The sequence below is a fragment of the Vipera berus genome (assembly GCF_964194415.1).
Source record: "Vipera berus genome assembly, chromosome: 1".
Lineage (NCBI taxonomy): Eukaryota > Metazoa > Chordata > Lepidosauria > Squamata > Viperidae > Vipera > Vipera berus.
Window position 1 is genome coordinate 359,917,267 of NC_138202.1, and position 16,801 is coordinate 359,934,067.

The 16,801-nt window shown below is 42.7% G+C and overlaps 2 protein-coding genes across 4 annotated transcripts in view; one reads left to right on the forward strand and one right to left on the reverse strand.

Annotated features, from left to right (window-relative positions):
• Positions 1 to 16,801, reverse strand: part of ABR (ABR activator of RhoGEF and GTPase) — a 182,490-nt gene that overhangs the window by 92,295 nt on the left and 73,394 nt on the right. For all 3 annotated transcript variants that reach the window (XM_081337907.1, XM_081337905.1, XM_081337906.1), the window contains 3 exons: positions 10,069 to 10,173; positions 4,382 to 4,567; positions 797 to 904 (listed from right to left, as the gene is read on the reverse strand). In XM_081337907.1, coding sequence (XP_081194033.1) covers positions 797 to 904; positions 4,382 to 4,567; positions 10,069 to 10,173 — 399 coding nt within the window. The remainder of the gene's footprint in view (positions 1 to 796; positions 905 to 4,381; positions 4,568 to 10,068; positions 10,174 to 16,801) is intronic.
• LOC308660160 (uncharacterized protein) overlaps positions 1 to 16,801 on the forward strand; it is a gene marked incomplete at its 5' end in the record, with an annotated part of 159,864 nt that overhangs the window by 46,871 nt on the left and 96,192 nt on the right. The gene's annotated exons all lie outside the window — the stretch shown is intronic.

Sequence of the window (16,801 nt, forward strand, 5' to 3'; positions counted from 1 at the left end):
GGAGAATCGTAGTGGATCATATCCTTTTTGTCCATCTTTTTTTAAATAAAGGGTGAGGATTCTGAAGCCAAGATTGGACACCTCTGTGTTTAAGATTAATGATGCTCCCTTGCTCTGATACCAATTTTTAATGCCTTTATTTTCTGTTTTTTTTTAAAAAAAACTTGTACCCTATTATTGTTATTACTGATATATCTATAATAAATAACTTTTTTTAAAAAAAAAGGACAAGCTGCTTATAGGTAGCCCTTGATTTAGGACCACAGTTAAGCCCAAAATTTCCGCTTCTAAGCAAAACAGTTAAGTGAGTTAGTAACATAACTGTTATGTGAATCTGGCTTCCCCATTGACTTTGCTTGTCAGACGGTCGCAAAAGGGGAATCATGTGACCCCAGGATACGGCAACCCTCATCAATATGAGTTAGTTGAGGGGGGATTGGTGGGGTTTTTACTGTCATTTTATTGGGGTTTTTATTATGTATTAACTGTTTTTTAATGGGCATGTATTTAATTACTTTTTAACTTTTGTAATTCTGTGTTTTTATTCTTGCCCTGTACACCGCCCTGAGTCCTTCGGGAGAAGGGCGGTATAGAAATATTAATAAATTAAATTAAATTAAAATTAGTTATCACGTGTCCGAATTTTGATCACGCAATCATGGGGATGCCGTGAAGGTCGTTAAGTGTGAAAAAGGGCCGTTGTAACTTCAGACGGTCACGAAATGGACGGCTGTAAGTTGAGGACTCCACGTATGATGATATTACACAGGATTTCACCCTCTTCCCTAAAACTCACCTCTGATATTTTCTGGAACTGGCTGTTATGCTGGCTGCATTTTTCGGCGGTCTCCAGTGCAATTTTATAGTTGTCCACAAAAGCCTTGTAAATTCCCAGATGGGTAGCCTGTGGCAGAGAGAGAGCATATTAATTATGGAGGAAAACTGTCAGAACACATCAGGGTGGATAATAACCAATGATTTTTTTAAAAAAATATTAAAAAATTGGATTTTATTTAAATCGGATTTTTTTTTATTTTTATCAAATTTATTTTAATAAAATGCTTTTGGAGTAAAAAAAAATCTACCTAAAGGTAGTTTTCTATTTAAGGTATATTAAGAATTTGGTTTATTCAGCATGAAATAGAGCTTAGTTATGTAACAGGAGGCTGAATATTCTATTCTGCAATATTTACATTTTTGGTCAACTCATTCAACGAATCCAAGCTCTGCAAGCTGAGATAACAACAACAACAACGACAACAACAACAACAAGAGGAGGAGGAGGAGGAGGAGGAGGAGGAGGAGGAGGAGGAGAAGGAGGAGAAGAAGAAGAAGAAGAAGAAGAAGAAGAAGAAGAAGAAGAAGAAGAAGAAGAAGAAGAAGAAGAAGAAGAAGAAGAAGAAGAAGAAGAAGAAGAAGAAGAAGAAGAATGTTGGAAGGGATCTTGGAGATCATCTAGTCCAGCCCCCTGCTCAGGCCCTGCATTGATGCATTCACACGATTTCACTGTAACCATGAGATAAATCACAAAACAAAGTTCAGGACTATTCCTTTATCCCACTGTTTTGCAAATCTACGTACACTACAAACTGCATGATGGTTTGAAGAGAAATGCATCTGTACCAAACCCCAAGTGTTTTAATTAAATAAAAGAATTTGAGTGGTTCTCCAACTATGTGTGATTAGCCTATTAAGCTAAAATCGGTTCTGATATATCGCTGTTTTACTAACCTGGCAGCTTATTATTCTAAAGAGGAAACCTTCACTTTGTTTGCAAATAATAATAATATTAAAGATTCTAGCTACCAGCAAGAATGAGTCCTTACATTTAAAGAGCACCTGTCATTTCAGATCCAGCCTGGCAGCACCTGTTAGCGGGCATCCACTCTCCTGCTGCCCATCATGTCCCTCATCTTATTGTGTTGCTGCCACATCACCAGCTGCCCCATTAAAGTGAGTGGGACTGTCGGTGAGTCAACAGCCGGTCAGAGGAGCCACCGCTGGGAGACAGAGATGACAGCTGCTCTTTAAAAATTATGGTTTAAGTTGAGTTGATTTAAATCAAGCCTTTTTACTAGTGACTTAAATTGTGCTTTAAATCAACTTGATTTAAATCAAATCCACCCTGGAACACGTTAGAATGCCATTTTGTGTTGCAATAACTACTGTACAGAATTATTTTGCCAGTAGATGGCAGTGTTTAGTGTGTATCTATGGTTATATAAAAAGGGACGTGGTGGCTCAGTGCTTTAGGACGCTGAGCTTGTTGATCAGAAGGTCGGCAGTTTGGCGGGTCGAATCCCGAGTGCCGCGTAACAGAGTAAGCGCCTGTTACTCGTCCCAGCTTCTGCCAACCTAGTAGTTTGAAAGCACGTAAAAATACAAGTAGAAAAATAGGGAAGGTAACAGTGTTCTGTGCGCCTTTGGCGTCTAGTCATGCTGGCCACATGACCACGGAGACGTCCTCGGACAAGCGCTAGCTCTTCGGCTTTATGTCCAAGTACAGTTTTTACAGTAAAAGCAGTTTCAGCAGTAAAGCACATGGTGACTGTACTCTTTCTTGGCTATATATAAACGGAATTTCTGACAAAAACCCATGACCAAAGCCATCAGAAACCCACTGACAGGTAGTCCTCGACTTAAAAAAGTTTGTTTAATGACCGCTGAAAGTTACAACGGCACTGAAAAAGGCGACTCATGACGGTTTTTCACAGTTACGACCTTTGTAGCGTTCCTCACGATCAGGCGTTAGCCAAGCACCCAACTTTTGACCACATGACCTGGAGATGCTGCGACGGTTGTAAGTTTGAGGACCGGTCATAAGGCAGCTTTTTCAGCGCCGGTGTAACTTCAAACGCCCCCTAAACAAGTGGTTGTAAATCAAGGACTATTCTGCAAGGCGAATCAACCAGCCAAGTCCATGGGGAAGCCAGATTCACTTAAGAACCGTTACTAGCTTAACAATTGCAGTGATTCACTTAACGAATATAGCAAGAAAAGTTGCAGAATGGGGCAAAACTAAACTTAGCAATGGAAATTTTGGGTTCAATTGTTGAATACCGATTTTGTTCCTCTTGTATAATTTTAACTGCTGTTTATTCTTACTTGTTCTCATTTTTATTGTGGTTGGATGTGTCCCAGCAGGGGAGCGTTATAAATATTTTTTTTGTTTGTTTCTCCGTCTGTCTTCCTTCTAAGGATGGTTTTGAGCCTCCCAGCACGCGTATTCCAGTTTTCCGGCATCTTTCTTAAGGGTGGCCCTCAGCCCATTCGTGTAAAAATCTCCATTTTGTCAAAAATGTCTTCGACGCAAACCTTCCCCTCTCGATTAGAAGTTCCCCTTAGAAATTCCCTTTCTAAAGCAAAAGGCTAATATATATATTAATGGTTGCTCGGAGAGAACTGAATTCTGTGTGTTTCTCTTAAATTTCACTGAAAAGCTACCTTTCCATTGCAAAATGCTTTGGAAATCTGCTTTGAAAAACCAAGTGGAAATATTTCAAGACTGAAGACTGAATCCCTACCAAATCAAAGGAACAGACAATCCCTACCGAATCAAAGGAACAGACTAGTATGTGTGAAACATTCAGATCAAGTAAGATGATGTGTTTCTCATCCTTTACCATTTTATAAGGGGTTCTTCAGCAAGCGTGCTTTCTCTACTGCTCTACTCTACTCTGCTCCGTTCTATATTCTATTCTATTCTGTTCTGTTCTATATTCTAATCTATTTTCTATTCTGTTCTATATTCTATTCTATTCTATTCTGTTCTGTTCTGTTCTATATTCTATTCTATATTCCAATCTATTTTCTATTCTATTCTATATTCTATTCTGTTCTGTTCTATTCTATTCTGTTCTACTCTATTTTCTACTCTACTCTATTCTATATTCTATTCTATTTTATATTTTATTTTATTCTATATTCTATTCTATTTTCTATTCTATTCTATATTCTATTTTGTTCTGTTCTATTCTATTCTATTCTGTTCTCTATTCTCTATTCTATTCTCTATTCTATTCTGTTCTGTTCTATTCTATTTTCTATTCTATATTCTATTCTATGTTCTATTCTATTCTATTCTATATTCTATTCTATTCTATTCTATTCTATTTCTATTCTATTCTATATTCTATTCTATTCTATTCTATTCTATTCTATTCTATTCTATTCTATTCTATTCTATTCTATTCTATTCTATTCTATTCTATTCTATTCTATTCTATTCTATATTCTGTTCTGTATTCTATTCCATTCCATTCCATCCCATGGGGCCAGGACTTGTTGGTTTTGAGGGGACCCCGAGCCCCTTTTGCACCCCAGAGTGTAAAGATTGCTGAAAGGTGCAGCAGATTCAGGAACCGGAGGACGCCAGACTTACCAGCTTCTGGAAAAGATGCCCCAGGACCACCTGGCTGTCCCAATTCTGCAGGTGAGGCCAGAGATTGTCGTACATCTCCTTGTGAATTTCGTAAATGTCCTGAATTTTGTAGAAGATGGTCTCGATCTGCTGGATGGTGAGGACCGGCTGGGAGGTGGTGGCCGTGGCCCTCAGCGGCTTCATCGGCTGCAAGGGAGGGGGAGGAAGAGCCATCAAAGGGGGGAATAAGCCCTGGGACCGCCACCAACCGCCTCCCCCCCCCCACACACAGACACTCACCCAAGGATGCGTCTTCCTTGCTTAACTGATTTCTTGAGATATCTACCATAACTTTTCTCCAGGAGGAGAAGCGGGCTTGTATTGCAGGCCCCTTTAAGACTTATGGACTGCAACTCCCAGAATACTTCAGCCAGTGCTGGCTGGCTGAGGAATTCTGGGAGTTGAAGTCCACAAGTCTTAAAGGGACAGACTTCGGAGACCCCTGTCTCATTCCTTTTTTGATCCCCACAACAACCCTGTGAGGCAGGCTGGGTGGAGAGAGACAGACAGAGACAGACAGATAGACAAACAGACAGAGAGACAGACAGAAGACCTAGGCTGCAATCAGGGCAATCCAAGGCCCAGGGGAGATTTGAACCCAGAACCTCCCAGATATATACACCTTCGCTGCTATGTCACTCACCGCCACATACCATCTTTGGCCCTTGGGGCACAATTCCCATCACCCCCAGCCATTATGGAGGTTCTGGCTGCAGCTGGCAGTTGTAGTCCTACCTTTGTCAAGCTCGGCTACTTTAAAATGGGTGGACCAACTCCCAGAATTCCCCAGCCAGGTATTGGAAATTCAGTTCCCAGAATTCCCCAGCCTGCATGCTTTAAGATGCGTGGACTTCAACTCCCAGAATTCCTCAGTGAACCACACCGGCTGATTGGCCCCAAATCACCCACTGGCTTTCTTGTCTAAGGCGGGACTAGAACTCACCATCTCATGGTGATTGGCCCAGCTGGTTTTCTTGTCTAAGGCAGGACTAGAACTCACCATCTCCTGGTAATTGGCCCAAAGTCACACAGTGGGCTTTCTTGTCTAAGGTGGGACTAGAACTCACCGTCTCCTGGTGATTGGCCCAAAATCACCCAACTAGCTTTCATGCCTAAGGCAGGACTAGAACTCACAGTCTCCTTGTGATTGGCCCAAAGTCATCCACCTGGCTTTCAAGCCTAAGGCGGGACTAGAACTCCCAGTCTCCTGGTGATTGGCCCAGCTGGCTTTCTTGTCTAAGGCGGGACTAGAACTCACCGTCTCCTGGTGATTGGCCCAAAGTCACCCAACTAGCTTTCATGTCTAAGGTGGGACTAGAACTCACCGTCTTCTTGTGATTGGCCCAAAGTCACCCAGCTGACTTTTGTGCCCAAGGCGGGACTAGAACTTCCTTTTCTCCTGGTTTCTAGCCTGGTGCCTTAATTTCTAGAATCAAACTGGCTCTCGAATTGGGTGTCCACTAATTCAAACATGCAACCCTCCAAGAATGTCTCAACGCCCCTCGAATTGGAAACCCCACTGCAGCAAACAAAAGTTTTGGAAACTACCAAGTTGTGTTTCTTCTTAGAAACCTGCGTCAGAAGGGGCCAGAAAATTCTAGAAAATTCCCCCCAGCCGTCCTTCCACTCTCCCCACAGTTGTTATGCAAGGCTGAGCGAGGATTAGAAACAGGAACCAAGAGAGAGGGCTACTTCCTCCAAGGAACCCATGAGGATGTTGCAGGAGAAGAGATGCATTCTAGCAAAATGGGACCTGTGGAACTCCCTGCTACAAGACCTCATGCTGCCCACCTCATGAAGGGCTGCCATTACTGTGGCAAGCTGTCCTCGACCTATGACTACAATTGAGCCCAAAATCATTCTCTCCTCCCTCCCTCTCTCCCCCTCTCTCCTCGGATGGATGGGTGATAGATAGACAGACAGATAGACAGAGAGAGAGAGAGATAATGGATGGATGGATGGATGGGAGATAGATAGATAGACAGACAGACAGACAGACAGACAGACAGATAGATAGATAGATGATAGATAATGGGTGGATGGATGGATGGGAGATAGATAGATAGATAGATAGATAGATAGATAGATAGATAGATAGATAGATAGATAGATAGATAGATAGATAGATAGATAGATATAATGGGTGGATGGCTGGATGGATGAGAGATAGATATAGGTAAATCTAAACTCGGATGGATGGATGGATAGATGGATAGATAGATGAGAGAGAGAGAGATGAAGACAGACAGACAAATAGATCTAAAGTGGGATGGATAAATGGATGGATGGATAGAGACAGACAGACAGATACAAGCAGACATAGATCTAACATTGGATTGATGGATGGATGGAAGGAAGGAAGGATAAATGCAAGACAGATGATAGATAGATAGATAGATAGATAGATAGATAGATAGATAGATAGATAGATAGATAGATAATGGGTGGATAAATGGATGGATGGGAGAGATAGATGGATAGATAGATAGATAGATAGATAGATAGATAGATAGATAGATAGATAGATAGATAGATAGATAGATAGATAGATAGATAAACAGACAGACAGACAGACAGACAGATCTAAACTCGGATGGATGGATGGATGGATGGATGGATGAATGGATGGATGGATAGATGGATGAGAGAGATGAAGACAGACAGACAGATAGATCTAAAGTGGGATGGATAGATAGATGGATGGAAAGATGAAAGAGACAGACAGACAGATACAGGCAGACATAGATCTAACTGGATGGATGGATGGGAGGAAGGAAGGAAGGATAAATGCAAGACAGATGATAGATAGATAGATAGATAGATAGATAGATAGATAGATAGACAGACAGACAGAGAGACAGACAGACAGAAAGACAGACAGATGTAGACACAGATCTAAAGTCAGATGGATGGATGGAGGGACAGATAGTTTCCAGGCCCCAACAAGGTCATCCAGACAGTGCCAAAGAGCCCCAAACTCTGGATAAGCCAGAATAAACCCCCTCCCACCCACACCAAAGGGCCTGGGGGGGTCTCTCCTGGAGACCAAAGTCACCTCTCTGCACAACGGCTGCACCCTAAAAGCCTGGAAGGGGGGGCTCTTCTGCACGGACCCCCATTTAGGGAAGGAACTCTGAGTGCTTCGCATGACTTGCATGGGAACCTTCCAAGCCCAGCAGGCCAGCCAGGAGTGGCGCAAGAGCAGCGGTTGCCACGGCGGCTGGAAAGATCCGCATCTCAGGGGCTTCCTCCCCTCCCCCCAAAAATACAACACATGACCATGGTAGCTTGCTGCGGCGTCTTGGGGGATTGGGAGTGGGAGGCACGGTTTTACAGTGGTTCTCCTCCTATCTCCAGGGACGCTCGCAGTCGGTGTTGGCAGGAGGGCAGAGGTCGACCACGAGGTCTCTCATTTGTGGAGTTCCTCAGGGGTCGGTCCTCTCGCCTCTCCTGTTCAACATCTATATGAAACCGCTGGGTGAGATCATTCGTGGTTTTGGAGTTGGGTATCATCAGTATGCTGATGATACCCAGCTTTTCCTTTCGACCCCAAACCACCCCAGTGATGCCCTCAACGTGATGTCCCGTTGCCTGGAGGCGGTTCGGGTCTGGATGGGGAGGAACAGACTTCAACTCAACCCCGACAAGACCGAGTGGCTTTGCATACCTTCATCCCGGGTTTATTCGGACATTCCACCTCTTACTATGGGGGGCGAATTATTACCCCCCGTAGATAGGGCTCGCAACTTGGGAGTCCTCCTAGATTCACGGCTCACCCTGGAAGACCAGATAGGAGCTGTGACTAGGGGGGCTTTCGCCCAGGTTCGCCTGGTGCGCCAGTTGCGGCCCTATCTAAGCCGGGATGATCTATGCACAGTCACTCACGCGCTCGTGACCTCTCGACTAGACTACTGCAACGCTCTCTACATGGGGCTGCCCTTGAGGACCACCCGGAGGCTCCAACTGGCACAGAATGCAGCCGCGAGAGTTGTGTTGGGAGTTTCCCGATACTCCCATGTCACACCTCTGCTCCGTGAGCTGCATTGGTTGCCAGTTGTCTTCCGGGTGAGATTCAAGGTACTAGTCATGGTGTTTAAGGCCCTTCATGGCATGGGTCCGGAGTACCTCAGGGAACACCTGCTGCCGGCGTCAACTTCCCTCCGCCCTGTGCGTTCCCACAGAGAGGGCCTCCTCAGGGTGCCACCGGTCAGAGAATGTAGATTGGTGGCCCCCAGGGGGAGATCTTTCTCTGTGGGCGCTCCGGAGCTGTGGAATCAGTTACCGGTAGAGCTCCGGATGGCGCCCGATCTTCGCTCCTTTCGCCGCGATCTGAAAACATACCTGTTCGAACAAGCCGGCCTGGCCTGAGGGGGGATTGGTGGGGTTTTTACTATCATTTTATTGGGGTTTTATTAATGTATTTATTGTTTTTTATGGGCATGTATTTAATTACTTTTTAATTTTTGTAGCTTTGTGTTTTATTCTTGCCCTGTACACCGCCCTGAGTCCTTCGGGAGAAGGGCGGTATAGAAATATTAATAAATTAAATTAAATTAAAATTAACACAATACAATAAAACAATAAAATAAAATATAAAATCATAAAATAAAACAACAAAATAAAATAAAACCATTAAATAAAATATGCTAAAATATACTAAATTAAAATAAAATAAAACCATTAAATAAAATAAACATTAAATAAAATATTCTAAAAAACTAGAATATACCGTATTTTCTGGCGTATAAGACGACCCGGCGTATAAGACGACCCCCCAACTTTTGAGAAGATTTTCAGGGGTTCAAAAGTCGTCTTATACGCCGGAAAATACGGTACCAAACTAAACTAAAACAAATAAAATATACTAAAATAAAATAAAATAAAAAAATGAAACTGAACTAAATAAAATAAAATAATAAATAAAATAAAACAATAAAATATACTAAACTAAACTAAAACAATAAAATAAAATAAAATAAAACAATAAAACCATAAAATAAAACCATTAAATAAAATATATTAAAATATACTAAATTATATTAAAAGAAAAGAAAACCATTAAATAAAATATACTAAAATATACTAGAATATACTAAACTAAAATAAAAATAAAATATACTAAAATAAAATAAAAAAACAAAATAAAACTAAAATAAATAAAATAAAATAATCAATAAAATAAAACAATGAAATAAAATAATAAAATCAAACAATAAAACCATAAAATAAAACCATCAAGTAAAATATGCTAAAATATACTAAAATAAATTAAAATAAAATAAAACCATTAAATAAAATAAAACCATTAAATAAAATATACTAGAATATACTAGAATCTACCAAAGTAAAATAAAACAAATAAAATATACTAAAATAAAATAATAAATAAAACAAAACAATAAAATATACTAAACTAAAACAATAAACTAAAATAAAATAAAATAAAACAAAACAATAAAACCATTAAATAAAATACATTAAAATATACTAAATATATATTAAAATAAAAGAAAAACATTAAATAAAATATACTAGAATGTACTAAACTAAACTAAAACAAACGAAATATACTAAAATAAAATACGCAAAAGAAAACAAAATGGAAACAGGGTCCGCGGTCGGTGGGCGTCCGGGCCGGCCGGTCTCACCAGCAACAGCGCCTCCAGCTGGTTGATGTACATCTCCTCGCTGGCCAAAAAGTCTTTCAGGACCAACTTCCGCATCTCCACGCCTTTCCCGGCATCTTGTTCACCCTGCAGAAGGCAGAGGGAAAAGTTAAAAGGGCCCGGATCCCTGGAGGGGGGGGGGAGAATCCTCGAACACAAGCCCCAAATTTCCACTGCAAAGCGAGACCACTGTTAAGTGAGTTTTGCCCCGTTTTACGACCATTTTTGCCTATTTCCCTAATACGGTTTGTTGAGTTAATCTGGCTCCCCCATTGAAGATAGAACGGAACGGAACGGAACGGAACAGAACAGAATAGAACGGAACGGAACAGAATAGAATAGAAAATAAGGAATGGAATAGAGTAGAGCAGGGCTTTTCAACCAGTTGTATGGCTGCCACCCGTGGTACATGGGCACCTGGCACTTGTGGTACGTGACCATCCCAGAAAAGTGGTACCCGGGGAGGGGAATGAGCTGAACCGGTGGCAGCACCGCACAAGCCTGAGCGAGAGACGGCTGGAGCTGCAGGGCTGTCGGGGCTCAGCGGAAGCGCCAGGATCAGCGCCAGGATCCAGCTGGAGCTCAGCACCGATCCTGGCGCTTTTGCTGAGCCCAGAAGAAGCGCCGATCAGCCGGAATGTTGCAGCATCTCCAGGGTCTTCTGACTTACATTCAGATGCTTGGCAACCGATTCACATTTATGACGGTCACAGTGTCCCAGGGTCATGTGAAGTGACCAAAACCTGCTGCAACCACCCAGCAGAGGGGGGGGGGAATAAAAACCAAACAAACCCCCACCCCACCCCCGCTGCCAATCCTCAACAGAAATGCTCCCAACCATGAAAACCTCGGACCGGAGGAAGAGTGCCCCTGGGCGGGCAGGCGGGTGTCTTGCTCGGCTGTGGATTGGGGGGCACTTTTTCAGTGCCATGGTAACTTTGAACAGTCACTAAGCGAATTGTTGTAAGTCGAGGACTACCTGTACTTCATCACTTTTTTCCTTTTCCTTTTTTTTTTTGGTCATCAAGTTTTTAACCCCTTGCTAGGCTACCGGTGGTCCTCGGATGTTGCCATATCCTAAAACTGGTACAATGGGTGAAAAGGTTGAGTGGAAAATATGGAATGGAATAAGAATAGAAAATATGGAATGGAATAAGAATAGAATAGAACAGAACAAAATTTAAAAGAATAGAATAGAATAGAATAGAATAGAATAGAATAGAATAGAATAGAATAGAATAGAATAGAATAGAATAGAATAGAATAGAATAGAATAGAATTAAAATAGAATAGAATAGAATAGAACAGAACAGAATAGAATAGAATTGAATAGAATAGAATAGAATTAAAATAGAATAGAATAGAATAGAATAGAATAGAATAGAATAGAATAGAATAGAATTAAAATAGAATACCGTAGAATAGAATAGAATAGAATAGAATAGAATAGAATTAAAATAGAATAGAATAGAATAGAATAGAATAGAATAGAATAGAACAGAACAGAACAGAATAGAATAGAATAGAATAGAATTAAAATAGAATAGAATTGAATAGAATTGAATTGAATTGAATTAAAATAGAATAGAATAGAATAAAATAGAACAGAACAGAATAAAATAGAATAGAATGGAATGGAATGGAGTGGAGTGGAGTGGAACGGAACAGGAATAGAATAACTGAATTGGGGGGGATCTTGGTGGTCTTCTAGTCAGAAGGTCACAAAAAGTGCTCACATTGTGGCCCAAGTGCGGTTGTAAGTTCAGGACTACCTGAATTTATGTTCCCCATCTTTTAGTTCCTGCAAACCATCTCTGGTTTAAACTTGTCACGTCCTTTTTCATCAGCGTCTCAGCCACGCCATGCTACCCCCACGATCTCAGTCTTCCCTTCCGTTCAACCCATTTTCTTGACTTTCAGACCTTCCTTTGCCAACACAGACCTCGTTCTTGACCTCTTTTGACATTCGTGACCTAGAATCCAACAAGGAATGACCCGGTGTGCTTCCTGCCCTCATTTTCCCCAAAAAGACCCGGATTACTTTTAAAAAAAAGGCCACCACTCTGTAATCTGTGACATGATAAAGAGAGAAAAAAATAACTCCATTTGCACAATCTTTATCACCACAGTGCAAAGAAGCGGTGAATGCTCCAACACTGGAAGTTTTTAAGAAGAGATTGGACAGCCATTTGTCTGAAATGGTATAGGGTTTCCTGCCTGAGCAGGGGGTTGGACTAGATCACCTCCAAGGTCCCTTCTGACATCATCATTATTATTATTATTATTATTAAATCCTAGCTTGGCATTTGAGCAGCCTTGCAATTTGTCTTTAATTCTACCTTTCTGCAAACAATGGGCACTAAGTCTCAATGTTGGTTTTGCCAAATACCACTTTAACACCCCTTTACAAGGAATACACTTGGAATACGGCATCCAGTTTTGGTCACCACGATGTAAAAAAGATGTTGAGACTCTAGAAAGACTGCAGAGAAGAGCAACGAAGATGATCAGGGGACTGGAGGCTAAAACATATCAGGAACGGTTGCTGGAATTGGGTATGTGTAGTTTGATGAAGAGAAGGACCAGGGGTGACATGATAGCAGCCTTCCAGTATCTCAGGGGCTGCCCCAAAGAAGAGGCAGTCAAGCTATTCTCCAGAGCGCCTGAAGGCAGGAGGAGAAGCAACGGATGGAAACTGATCAAGGAGAGAAGCAACCTGGAACTAAGGAGGAATTTCCTGACAGTTAGAACAATTAACCAGTGGAACTCCTTGTCTCCAGAAGCTGTGAATGCTCCAACACTGGAAGTTTTTAAGAAGAAACTGGCCAGCCATTTGTCTGAAATGGTATAGGGATTCCTGTCTGAGCAGGGGGTTGGACTAGATGACCTCCAAGGTCCCTTCCAACTTTATTATGATTATGATGATATGCTATAGCAATGAAGCACATAAGAAATTAAAACCACAGTGACACACACTGTGTATCTTTGCTATATATCTCTATCACTATCTATCTCTGTCTGTCTGCCTATCTAATTATGTCTGTCCATTATCTATCTATCTATCTATCTATCTATCTATCTATCTATCTATCTATCTATCTATCTATCTATCTATCTCTATATCATTTATATCATCTATCTGTCTGTGTCTATATCTATATCTATATCTATCTATCTATCTGTCTGTATAACTATCTATCTCTATCATTTATATCATCTGTGTCTCTCTCTATGTCTATGTCTATGTCTGTCTGTCTGTCTGTCTGTCTATCTGTCTATCTATCTATCTATCTATCTATCTATCTATCTATCTATCTATCTATCTATCTATCTATCTCTATAGAATTAGGATTTGAGGTTACAATCCCCTCCCTAAGCAAAGAAGCAACCTGTAGTTACAGTATATAGATGTATAGAGTAATATATTACAGCTAATATATTACCTTGACTTACAACAGTTCATTTACTGACCGTTCAAAGTTACAACGGCACTGAAAAATGTGACGTGATCCTTTTTGTCACACTTACGACCAATGCAGCATCCCCCATTCAGGTGCTTGGCAATTGCCCCATATTTACGACGGTCGCAGTGTGCCGGAGTCACGGGATCCCCTTCTGTGACCTTTTGACAAGCGAAGTCAATGGAGAAACCTAGACTCATTTAACGACTGCGTGATTCACTGAACCACCATTCATCCAACGGTCCTAAGTTCGAGGACTTCCCTCTACCCCCTCTGCCACGAGGCAGAACACGAATTTGGCCAGGAAATAAAGAGGGAAATAAATCACGCCAGGCTTCACAATTGCCTACAAATTGTGCACAAAGCCGCAGCTGATAAATTACACCTGTTCCTTTCACGTTGTATGACACGCAACACTGTGACTCAGCCTCCTTGTCCTCCAGGGCCACAAAGACACAATCGTGTTTGGCTCCCGACATCGGCCTCGCTCAAAGCCACCTGGCGGACTTTGCGGTGGAGGTGAAATTTGAACCCAGCACTTGCCCCCTTTCCCAGGTTACAATGCCACTGCCCTCCTTCCGGGTCGCGCCCACCCGCCTACGCAAACATTACAAAAGAAACCCCATCTGAAGAACAACAGGTCGACAGGCAGTCCTCGAACTTACATCCAGAACAGACCCCAACGTCTGTTGTTAAATGAATCCAGCTTCCCCATGTTTTATGTTATATATATATATATAACATATATATATTCTGATGGGGGGAGCTGGATTCACTTAACAACCGTGTGTCTTGCTTAACGACGGCTTTGATTCACTTAACAACCGTAGCAAGGAGAGTCGCAAAATGGGGCAAAAACTCACTTCACAAAACGTCTCGCTTAGCAGCAGAAACGTTGACCTTAACGATTGTGGTCGTTAAGTTAAGGACGGTTTGCAGGTAGACTGCTACTGAAGGCAGAGGTGCAACAGGTTGCTTGACAACCTCCTTTTCAAGTGGGGTGAGCTGTCACCCCAAGAGGTGTGCAGAGAAGGTTTGCTTCCTGGGAGCATCAAGACAGGGGTGAAGGAGTCCGTTACAAGGAGGTGGACACCAAGAGACCATCCAAACGATCTTGGCTGATAACGAGAGAGGCAGGCCTGTGGCTTGCAGATGGAAAGAAGACAAGACACACGACGTCACGCAGCACAATATTAGTGGAAGAGAATGAAGCCAAAATCTCTCAGGGATTTTTGAAGAATCCCTCCGTTTAGGAGACCCTCCATTGACCGGCACTGTCTACCTGAGAGATTGCAACCTTAATTTGCTTTCTTTAAAAACTCAGCTCACAGGTTGACAATTGTCCATCATCACATGCCTACAAACCCACCCTGCAAGGTAGACTTGAGAGAATGCCAAACCCTCCCTCCCCAATACCCGTCTAGAAAGCAACATATTCTAATACAGAATCCTAAGGCTGGAAGGGACCTTGGAGGTCTTCTAGTCCAACCCCTCCCAGCTCAAAGCTTTCATGCTTATGTTTTTATGCTATTGTAAACTACCCAGAGTCACTCTGGATAGTGAGATAAACGGCCTATAAATTCAACAAATGAAAAAATCAATATCTGAGGTCTTTCCAAGTCAGGTCTGTGGCCTGGCTGGGGAATTCTGGGAGTTGAAGTCCGCAGGTCTTAAAGTTGCCAAGGTTGGACAACTCTGAGCAAGGGTGACAGACCTCCCCTTTATAGCCACAATGGGCTTCTGAATTCAGAATCAGAATAGAGCTGAAAGGGACCTCGGAGGTCTTCTAGTCCAAGCCCTGCTGGAGCAGGAGACCCTATTCCATTTCTGACCAATGGCTGTCCAGTCTCTTCTTGGAAGCCTCCAGTGATGAAGCACCCACAACTTCTGGAGGCAAGGAGTTCCACTGGTTAATTGTCCTCACTGTCAGGAAATTCCTCCTTAGTTCCAGGTTGCTTCTCTCCTTGATTAGTTTCCATCCATTGCCCTTCCTTCCTTCCTTCCTTCCTTCCTTCCTTCCTTCCTTCCTTCCTCCCTCCCTCCCTCCCTCCCTCCCTCCCTCATTTTTCCTTTCTCTCCTCCCTCCCTCCCTTCCAGAATCATAGAATCCTAGGGCTGGAACGTCTTCTACTCTGACCCCCTGCTCAGGCAGGAGACCCTACACCATTTCAGACAAACGGCCGTCCAATCTCTTCTTAAAGACTTCCAGTGTTGGAGCATTCACAGCTTCTGGAGGCAAGGAGTTCCACTGGTTAATTGTTCTAACTGTCGGGAAGTTTCTCCTTAGTTCCAGGTTGCTTCTCTCCTTGATGAGTTTCCATCCGTTGCTTCTTCTCCGGCCTTCAGGGGCTTTGGAGAAGAGCTTGACTTCCCCTTCTTTGGGGCAGCCCCTGAGATACTGGAAGACTGTGATCAACGTCCCCCCCCCGCCCCTAAGTCCTTCTTTTCCCTAGACTGGCCGTACCCAATTCCTGCAACCGTTCTTCATATGTTTTAGCCTCCAGCCCCCCGCCCCCGGATCAACTTTGTTAACTTAAAATTGCAAGCCACCTTAAGCAGAACCCCCAAATTTTCTTTGATCTGTGCTCCACCCAGAAGAATATGAGAATGTGGATATCTGCTACGTAGCTTGGCTCGCTGCTTTTCGCCTTCCCACGCAGGCCTCGGGCAACCTCCAACCTGATTTTGCCCTGCCAACTGAACACTCCCAGGAACAAGTCGGCACAGTCACACACACACAGTCACACACACACACACACACACGCACACACACACACACAAACATGCAGTCACACACACACACCCCACAGGCTTTGCACTGTTGTGGTTGCAAGCAAGGGGGATTTGACCCTCCATTTCCATTTCCAGGAACTAAGCAAACGGGTCAAAATCTGAATGCTGTTTCGGTGGTCCTCAAGTTACGACCGTTCTTTCAGTGACTGTTCAAAGTTATGACAGACCCAAAGAAAGATATAGGCCATCCTCCACTTTATCAGGACAAAATTTCCCTCGCTAAGCGAGACAGCGGTCAAGTGAGTTTTGCCCCGCTTGACAAACTTTCTTGCTGCCGTCGTTAAGCGAGTCTCTGCAGCTATCAAGTTAGTCACCCGGTCATTAAGCGAATCCGGCTTCCCCCATTGACTTTGCTCGTCAGAAGGCCACCAAAGGGGATCATGTGATCCTGGCACACTGTGACTGTCGTAAATGTGAGACGGTTGCCAAGCATCTGAATTTTTGATCCTGTGGGATGCTGC